The 10,688-nt window shown below is 36.1% G+C and overlaps 1 protein-coding gene across 1 annotated transcript; it reads right to left on the bottom strand.

Moving 5' to 3' along the window:
* Positions 1-1,128: 1,128 nt before the first annotated feature.
* Positions 1,129-3,571, bottom strand: LOC111905530 (eukaryotic translation initiation factor 3 subunit D). Its single transcript, XM_023901217.3, has 2 exons — positions 1,754-3,571; positions 1,129-1,371 (listed from the first exon to the last, which is right to left on the bottom strand). The coding sequence occupies exon 1, from the start codon at positions 3,490-3,492 to the stop codon at positions 1,771-1,773; it is 1,722 nt and encodes a 573-aa protein (XP_023756985.1). The 5' UTR covers positions 3,493-3,571; the 3' UTR covers positions 1,129-1,371; positions 1,754-1,770.
* Between the last annotated feature and the right edge of the window lie 7,117 nt (positions 3,572-10,688).

The following is a 10,688-nucleotide window of genomic DNA, read 5'->3' as shown; positions in this document are numbered from 1 at the left end:
TAGTAGCCACCATCGGAAGAACTCTGATTTGTGTTCGTATTTCTTTCTCCCTCGTGCATGTAACAACAATGGATTCCAATCGCACCCTCCTCCCCTTCTCTTTCTGATTCAGATCGCACCATGCCCTCTTCGATTCAATATGAAGGGGCTATGGTGATGATTGTAAGTCTCTGTGTGCATGAATAGGTGCGTGTATGAATAGGGCAGGGAGAAGACAATGGTAGTTGAAATGTCGATTATTGAATGTTTGAGGAGGTTGGTGAACAGTGGTTGTAATGGAGGTTAATGGTGGTGTTAAGGTGTTTTTGCGGTGGCTTATGGTATTGGGTTATTGATTTCAGGCATGTATGATAATTGATAAGCAATAGCACGAAAAGACAATGAACAGTAGAAGGGGTTCAAGGTTTGCTCGGATTCACGTTTTAGAGAGTAAGAGGTGAATGAGATGGTGATGAACAACCAGTCAAAGAAAGAAGGATGAGGTATGGGGAAGAGAACGAATAAGGTCGGAGATAGGAGGTCTGGGAAGAAAGGAACGGTGGGTGGGGAATGTAACCGGCTGTAAGAGGTAAAAAGTGGTTAGTAAAAGTGAACCAGTTTTTCAGTTTGTTAGCGTATTAATGCACCAAAAAATGGACATGGGACAAAACTAAACATTTTGTGTAGGGGCTTTTATGTCGATAACCCTATTTTTTTAAACTACTGTGCAATCTTTTATCAGTGATAGACTTTTCTACAGAAATAAACTATAAATATAGCTTTGTAGCTTCAAAAGAAATAAACTATAAATATAACTTTGTAGAATCAAAAACAATCTTTTTATTCCATTGTACTTTATAACGAGAAATAAACTGTAAATATAGCTTTGTGATGGAGAAAACCGTTTGTCAATTTGACATAAACTATAAATATAGCTTTGTAGCTTCAAAAAAAATGGTCTCGATATTTATTCCATCAAGTAGTGCACTTAGTTTTTACTATCATTTTACTTATTCATAGCCACAAGGAGAGCAGATATTTGCACATGAACATGATCGATACGTTCTTGCACTATACAAATTGCCACACAAAGGGGACATGTCCAAAGTTTCTAATTCTCTAATTCCAAACATTAAAAAAAACATATGATTATTGTAATGGAAAATGCATATCTAATAATAAATTCCAAAATCCCATTACATATGAAAAGCATAAATACGACAAACTTTAGGTCCTCATAACAAAAACTTGGGCAGAATCCCAGAAAGACAAAAGATTCATAACAAAGAAAACACATTAAGTCAACTTTTTTCATTTGAAGAAATCACAATTACCCTAAAAATGGAGTTCCCAGCTCATAATAGATGATGGCTTGTATGTTTGTTGGGTTACCTAAAAAGCAAAATAAAATATTATATATTTCAACAGTAAGACAATATCATATGCAAAATAAGATTAAAAAAATAAAAGCAAAATTCAAAGAACAAGTGAAACATTGTTGCATAAATTCATGTAAGTAGCATAAACTGGATAAATTCATAAACAATAGATCATAATCATCTCTTTTATTTCATTCTCAACAGAGATGATAAAAATGAGCTATTTAAAGGTTTTTCCACTGTTTATATGACCAATTTCATCAGCTATTCAAGAGTATTTTTTTAAAGTTTGATCATTTTACCAATTTATGCAACAAATGTTTCAAAAATAAGCAATTTAACCCCATAGAAAGCAACTAATTCAAGCAAAACACAAATCTTAAAAAAAATTATACCTTCAGACTTCAACTTTCTAAGCTTCAGCTTTAACCTCCTTGCTTTCAACTTCATCTCCAACTCCATTTTCAACCACAGAATCACCATTTTCAACAGGAGGCTGAACCTGTTCATCTTCAGGCAAAGGCTCTTCAACATAATCATTCTCAAAAGCATCTGCAGGAACCTCATAAATTCTGACTTGAGGCTTCTGTGGATCCTTAACCAAAACATACTTTCCTTCACCCAACTTCATACACAAATCAACAATAGACTTCACAATACCCCACATGTTTGAAGTGTTCAAATTAATCTGCCCAGCAAACTCCTTCGGTTTATACCCAACAACTGCTAATATGACATGATTGAAATGATCACGAGGATGAACCCTAGTCACATACCCCAATTTCATCATGTCAGCACTAGCAAGAATGGCTTGAGCAGTCCATTTCGCTATCTTATTAGCATTATTCTTCAATTCAGTAGCTAAAACTGCACCCCTTTGAGTATCTAACTTCCTCCTCCAGTCAACACCAGAATATTTGGGATCGAATTCATTCAAAGCATTCAATGTCAAGAAAGATTTCTGGTTGTTGACATCGATATAGCTCTGAACCTCACAACGAACCACCAAATTGGTGTCGTTATCAAGCTTCCATCTTCTATACCTGTACCCAACAGATGCAACTTCTTCTCCTTCACTTGCAAATGGGTTTGGCTCCTCGAAGGTTAACTTATTCCCATCTCTCACCAAAACTTGTTGTGAAAAGTTCTGGTTGATGTAGGCAGCTTCAACAGATAAAGAATGAGCAGAATTGATGTCATCTTTAGCCTCGGGTAGAGGTTCCTGAGAAGTTTCGTTAACTGATAGCAAATCTAGCTGTGACCCATCTCGTTTATCGAAGAATAACTTGTTGCCAACACGCTGAACTACTATATCCCATGAATAAACTGACCTAGGTGCACACATTAGCGTTGAGAGAATGGAATCGGTAGCAAACACCGTCGCTTTATCCTCATTCGCAAGTCTGCGAATGATGGGGTCATCGGTGGTTGTGACTTTGAAGAAGTTCCTGTTCTTGAATCGCTCCAATCGGCGCTCGTTCTTCGGTGTTGTTCTGTCGTAGGTTTTGTCATACGACTCTACTGAACCGCAAACAAGTAGATCTTCGGGTTCAGGGACGTTATAGGATAGTTTTGTGAACGTCGAGAAAGGGATCTGATCGAGCATGTTCCATTCCGGTTGGATGTCAACTGATGATTTGAACACCGCCGCCTCACGTCTAGGGTTATTACCTCCAGACCGATTCGCATGGTACAAACGGTCACGGCGAGCACGTTGTTTTTCTGCTTCACGCTTACGTGCTTCCACCTCCTCGTCACGGCGCTGAGGGAGCTGGTTACGGTTGTTCTGGAAACGCCACTTTGGACCAAATTTCGGGCGTGGTGGGGGTTTGCCATCAACGAGGCGGAAAGTAGAGTCATCGTCGGCGTTGAGGCCACCGCCGAACGAATCGTCAGCAGTGAAGTCGAAGGCGGAGTCGGCCGGATTATTGTTGCGATTGTTCTGTCTGTTAGGGTTATTGTAATTGGATCGAGTCCAGTCGGCGATACGGCCGAGTTTGTCTGAGCGAGAAAACGGGGCAAAGGGGACGTTGACGGAGTGGTTGGGGAGGATGGGGACGGAGGAGTCGGTGGATTCCATTGGACCCCAGCCATCGGGGTTGAAGGGTACGTCGCCGATTTCGAAGCCTACCATGGTTTTCCGATTTGTGTTGTGGAGACTGAAAGAGTGAGATAAAACGTTTGTGGGGTGGAAGAAAAACCCTAGCTGCGTTTATGCCTGCTGAAGCTTAAATTACCGTTCAGCCCTTGTTGGAAACTTGAAATCCGTATTTTACTCAAAAACAAATAAACCCAAATATGTTTATCTAATTCTTAAAAAAGTCTACTATAATTTTTTTTTAAGGGATAACATCATAAAAACTTTTAACTTTTGTAACACGTGAGTCTCGATTATGCTTTTCTCGTATCTTGATTGGTGGTTTTAAAATCTCAGGAAAGGAAGGAGTGAAGACCGAAACTTGAAGGAATTAATAGCAAAAATCTGAAAAAACACGAAAGTTATATTGAAGACGTCTGGCTCCCAGGCCCATGGGTTGAACGTCTTTATAAGGTATTGGGGAATACTTAAAGGTAATTAACCCCTTGAAACATCCCAAAATATAGTCTAAATTTCATTTTAAATCATTAATAAAACCATTAATATCATTAATCATATAAAAATCATAAATCGTGTATCTCAAAAATATCATAACATCTGTCAAATATATCAGTGTATAAACATCCCAGGCTGAACAAATGGTATATGCACTGCAATCATCCCAAGCTTTTTCCCTTGCTATCAGAAGTACCTAAAACAAAAACTAAAAACTGTAAACACGAAGCTTAGTGAGTCTCCCCAACTACCACATACTATACACATAATCACACAATAACATACATTAGGCCTTGCCCGCTACATCGGGCCCCGCCCGGCATCGGACCAAATTTTGGCATACATATAAACATTGATGGGTTTTAGCCATAAGAACATCATATGTGCTCATACAAACCCTAATGTTTGGATCTAGGTTTCTCTATTGTACATGCAATTCATCCAAGACTATAAACCCTAGATCTAGCATATGATAAACAGTATAACATATAAATTAGGGTTTAGATCATACCTTGATTGTTATATAGCAATAACAATCTTAAATCCTCCTTGTATTGACTTTAGAAAGCTTAGAGTCACAAATGTCACTCCTCTAATGGTTCACAAACACCAAGAGCAAGAGGATGAAGAAGAGAAGAGAAGGAGGCTGCCCAAAACGTGTGGAAACCCTAACCAATTAGTTCACCACGTTTTTGGGGCATAAGGGTTCCTTAAATAGTGAGGCTATTAGGGTTATCTAACAAGAAAACCCTAATTTGGATGTTTAAGCCCTAAGCAACCCATGGGCTCCCTCCTTAAAGGCCTTTGGACGATTTCTAATGGGTTTCCCCATAGAATTCGTCCACCCCTTTAATATGGAGTCCATTAGCTCAATATTCAACTATCATACAATTGACAGTTCTAGTCCCTTAAGTTTAATTAATCTCTTTTAGTCACAAACTTAATTCTTATTAATTCTTGACTAATATTAATTAAACAATATGATTTCTCCTTTAATATATTATTCTCATAATATATTAATAAATCATATTTAATCCTCTCTCTCCATAATTCATCCTATCAAGTTGCTTTGGTGAAGGCAACCCAAAAGGATCATGCACCATCGGGTCAAGTACATACCAAAATAGTTATGGACTTAGATACTAATCCAACAGTCTCCCACTTGGATAAGTCTAATAACTATTATGCGTATGACTTCAGATCCTGATCTGCAATCGTAGCTTTCTAAAGCTGCTGTCAACTCTGATCTAATCAGATACACGTGTCCTTTAGATAAGGGATCATATATTCCTTCATTCTAGATATCGTATAGACTGAGACATGGATCTAAATCATTCTCTCTGTCTATGTGTTGTTTCCCGAATTCATATTTATGACGACTAACAACAGACTACAATTAAACACACCAATTTAGTCCCGGCTTGGTCAAGCACTTAGGTGCCATCACTAAATCATCGAGGGGCCCACAGATATCGCTTTTATCCTACTTTGAATAAAAGGAACAAATAAACTTTGACTCAATGCTCGCTTGCACTTACTCACCAAATCACACACAACAATATGTTTTATAACACCAAGTTACTGGTGCGTTTACATATTATCAATGTGTAACCGACTCGCAAGATACAACTCACACATCTCGGTTTCAAGAATATAAGATGTTATCGTCTCATTAATCACTTATGATAACAATCCATGAAGTGATCCAAGTGAGCGTGGGTTTAATCCAATGCTCAAATCATATTCATAAGCACTCATGAACGTTGCAGCAAACATTTGCTTATGTCTAACTCTCTTTAGACAATCCACACACCAATTCATGACAGTCTTCATTCATATATACTTCCAACATATGAACGATTGTGGCCCGTTTGAATAATTTGACTGTTCTCAACCAATTAAATTATTCAGGAAGTCGAAACATGCAAAGTGAAACACAAGAATAATACTAATCCCATATGGCCTCAAACCTTTGAGTATAAATAAAACACCTTTTATTTATCACCATATCGATTACTCATTATTTGTTGTTTCGGGTAATCAACTTCTTACTTGAATTACAACACTTGTCCCATGCTCTTAGCATGCACACAATGTTTACCTACGGTTCTTACTTTGTGAAATAGATCAAATGAACACATTTCCAATCATACTCATTTCACAACTCCTAATCCATTTTCATAAGTGAAAGAATATCAAATTCTTGCCACTTATGGAATATGTTAGATTCTAACATTTTATGCAATGATCCTTTTGTAATGTCACTGCACTAAAGTCACAATGACTATTGCCAATGAAATTACAAAGTCCTCTATCGGAGATTGTTACAAGACAATTCCATAAATGTGATGTCTCTCACTCAAAGTACATTCCTTTGAACATCATTTTGCATAAAATTTCTAATCTAGACATTGATTCTCAATATCCAATTCCCAATATGGAAACCTTTCCATACTTACCATATGACAACTCATTCTCAATAGAATCTTATCTATTCGTAATAATGTCAATATGGTCCATCCAATATAATTCTTCCAACTACTCACAAGCGACCAATCCTCGGTGAACTTTGGATTGTCCTTTGATAGTTGTCTAATTATCTTAGTCAAAACCGATTCTTGTCCTTTTCCCTCTAAATGCACTAGACATTTGGAAAATTTTAGAATGGTCAAATATTATAGCATTTGCCATCGATCCTATACCCGAAGCGTATGCGACACGATGCATAATGTCTTACATAAAGATTCGATACTTTATCAAACTTCTGCCATAATATTTTATGTGCCACGTTCTTAAAATTCGAAATATGAAGAGGAATGCCGTAATCATAATCGAATTTTAAGAACGCACTATGTTTCATTGACTAAATTTATTAACATTCCATAACCTAAGCCTTTAGATTTGAAATCAAGCATAATATTCTCTCCCTTAATTATAGCAAAACAATCATTGCGACTTTGCAAAGTGTAACTCTTGTTTTCTATAATTAATATTGCTAACTTGCAATACTTGCCTTAATAATCATGCAATCATAACATTTATGCTCCTACTATCATGATGATTATTATAAACATAACACTTATGCTCTTATTAGCTTTGACATGTATTCAGAAACAACTTAACTTTCAGAAAAACAATGCCTATTGAATTTCTCTAAGTTCATATTTCTAATACCCAATGCTTTGATAATCTTTTATCAATGCTTCTTAAAGTTATACACCTTTGCCTTAGATAGCTCATATGTGTGTCTTAAACAATTCAAACTAATTGCCAAATCTCATAATTCGAATCATGGAAAGGGATATCGTAACCATAATCGAATTCGAGAATACAATTTTCACAATTACTATCTTCTTAAAATCTTTCTTAGTGAAAGCATTTCCTCACAGTCATTTTCATGAAGGATGGAATCTTATGACACTTAGATTTTAATGGTGTATGTGTTCCTATCCATGTGAATTTGTCAAAACCAAAGTTTACGACAAATTCAAACTCATATGGACCGAACTTTCCTAATCTTGATTTCCTGCCTTATGGTAACACAACTGCCCACCATGTCTTCCAAGTAGTTAAGTAGCTCACCCTTTCCTATCAATGTACTTTCAATTGATCAAGGTCCTTGCCTTTTATGCACTCAAATGCGAACTCATAGGGCTCACATGCATAATTAACTCAATTGGAACGGCATAGAAACAAGGTAATGTCAACACGATAGGTTGTAAACCTCTACTCGTGTGCTAGTGATGATCGATAAGGTTTATTCTTGATTTGTTCTTGAAACCTTTCAAGACCATTAAGACTCCCACTGACTCCTTGACATATAAGATTCTCTTGTCAATAAACATTTCTTGACAAACAAATATTCAAGAGTTAGTGTAGCCTTTATCAAGACAAAACATTTCATAAAATTGGTCTTAGTTGGTCTTTGTCTTATCCAAGACATCACAACTTTCCAATTTCAAATATGTGAGAATAGGAAAACCTTTTTCCAAATTCTACATTTGACGAATATTATAAACCTTCCTAAGACTTGTCACTTAATGTCACAATCTTAACTCTAAGACTTGTTTTGGAATGAAGTATGATTGACTTCTTGATTTAACCATTTCTTCAATTCTTGATTCCTCTTCTTATACATACACTTGTACTAAGATTTATTTAGAGGATCAATTGAGATGTGGTTCTTAATCATTAAGTCATATCATAAAGCATAAAAGGTACTCTCCCTTCTTCTTAGAATAGAGAAACTTTTATCTTTCTGCCTACTTGATTCTTCTTATTTGTTCTGCTATTGATTTAAACCTTTTTCAATCAATTCAGAATTACACTTAATCTTATAAGTATAGTCATATTTACTAATCCTTTAGTAAATCATGACGAATATCTTTGTTACCCTTATGGTGGACTTGATCAATACACAACTTTTGTGTACTCGATCTAATAGTCTTTCACTTGACACTTTGTCAACGAATTAGTCTAATTTCCAAATATGAAATTTCTCATTCATCGTGCAACCAAGTTGCATGATTCCAAGTTTCTGTCCAATTGAAACTTGGGCGATGAGAAACTCTCCCTATTTGGTAAATTCTTGACATTTCCACTATTAACATAATTAAGAATCTTATCCATTCGTTGTAGAAATATGCAAACATCAATTTTCATAATGATTTCATTGCAAGGAAATAAATAAATAAGTCATATAAAAAAAATTATTTTATTCATAAAAGCAGCGGAAAACATTTTTCCTTACAATGCAAAATCAACTGAAAACTATGTAGTCAAAAGAAAAATTCCTAACAACTCTATCATAACTTTCTAAGCTCAAAATCTAATCTTCAAATCCATGTGATCGAGATCCATTTCTTCGTGATTAGATTCATCTTGCTCTTTCATCAAGCTTCCTTTCTTTTCACTGATCCTGCAAAACATTCAAATGCAATCTTATTACATCATGTATTAAGAATCAACGAATAGGAACTTAATGGAATTAGATAGTGGATTTTACCTAAAGCACAACCATACTTTTTGACTCTCCCATCTTCTGGACTCTTCAGGCTCTTAGGGCAGACTTGTATCCAACTCCCTTTCTCTTGGTAGCAAACGCAGGTCGGTTCTCCTAGAACGTCTTTGGAAGCATGGTTGGTTGACTTTCCCAACAAATATGCTCCATTGCGTTGCCAAATCATTTCTGATTCAGCAGCAATGAGCATGTAAGTTAGGTCAATGAGGTTTGCATCATGATCCATCATATAATACTTTCTTTTGAACTCATTATATGATTCAGGAAGTGACTGCAGAACCAAGTTCACAGCCAACTTTTCAGGGAATGACGCACCCAACATTATCAACCTGTCGATGTGTGATTTCATTCCTAGAACGTGGGCACACACGGGTTTACCATTTTCATGTTTCATTTCCAATAGGGCTTTAGTGACATTGAACCTTTCAATTCTTCGATCTTGTGGGTTAGGGAGAATAATTGGAGGAGGAAGAGGAGGAAGTGAAGCATGATCTCCTGTTCCTCGATCGAATCGTGGAATATCATCTTCGTGTGGAATGCTTGTTCCACGGGATTTAGGAAGACCATAGTTGTCAAACTTTGACATCTACAAAATGGGAGAAAAATAAATTCAAGTTAGTTGATTGATTGAGTCCTTAATAAATCACCCAAATGAGATATTAAGGCTAGGACCCAACACAATATTCTACAACTCGGGAGAGGGATGTTGTAACCCAAATTGCAGAACATTTGAAGGTAAGTGAATGACGATTCACTAATTTCCACCAACGAAAAACAAAAAAGAAATTTAAGTTTTAAATCTATGAAAACTCCTACATCCTTTGAGATTCATTGAACATTTCAACGACATGTTTAAATCTCGATATGCCCCTCTAGTTTGTGACTGGGATGCCGAGGATCACAAAGCGGTGTGAATAACCATGCAAACTTACATGGTGACCTCACATGTTACAGTCACCTATTCAATGTGCCGTTAAACCACAGACGCTCCACCGAACTATGACAAACATTGAGTCACCCTTTGCTACCTTTGCTTAGAACCATTTAGTGTGCCGGGTAAACCACACACGCTCCACTAACTTCTTCGCAAGGGCACAAAGTGTAATTTCATGGAATTGCATCAATTCACTTTTGCCTAAGTAACTAAGAATGGGAATTTGTAAAACATTTAGTTACTTTTGTACTTCATTATACTTATAATGGAAAGTTCTGTCCTATCCTACCCGTTCGGCTAACGACCCTCCACTAGTCAAGAGTGCGGTGGGTAAGAGTGGATACCCATTCAATCGCCATTTTATAGGCAATTTCCTTAAACACCCCTTATAGACCAGCTTCGTGAATGAGGCCTACTAACGGTAAGACTGACTTTTACTCATACATATATATAATGTTAGACTTTTAATGTTATATATAGTATAGGGTGTATTTTACACTTTTAAAATACTAGGTGGTTAACTTTAACAATTATACTTTTAATTCAATTAAATTGTAAACCAAAACTTTATGGATTTATTAAACCTCTTTTAGTTATACACCTTAATTAATTAATAAAACCATAAGGGTGTGATTTGAACTTTTCAAAACAATACTAGGGTTTTAGAATTTAACATTCCTAAATTAAACTTTTAATCAACTTTTAAATTCCAAAACTTGAGGGCAAGTTTTGAAACATTTCAAAACATTAGGGTTTAGAATTTAAATATACATCAAAATTAAA

Source organism: Lactuca sativa, chromosome 1, assembly GCF_002870075.4.
Source record: "Lactuca sativa cultivar Salinas chromosome 1, Lsat_Salinas_v11, whole genome shotgun sequence".
NCBI classification, from domain to species: Eukaryota; Viridiplantae; Streptophyta; class Magnoliopsida; order Asterales; family Asteraceae; genus Lactuca; species Lactuca sativa.
The sequence above is the reverse complement of the archived record's forward strand: the minus strand, read 5'-3'. Positions and strand labels throughout refer to the sequence as shown.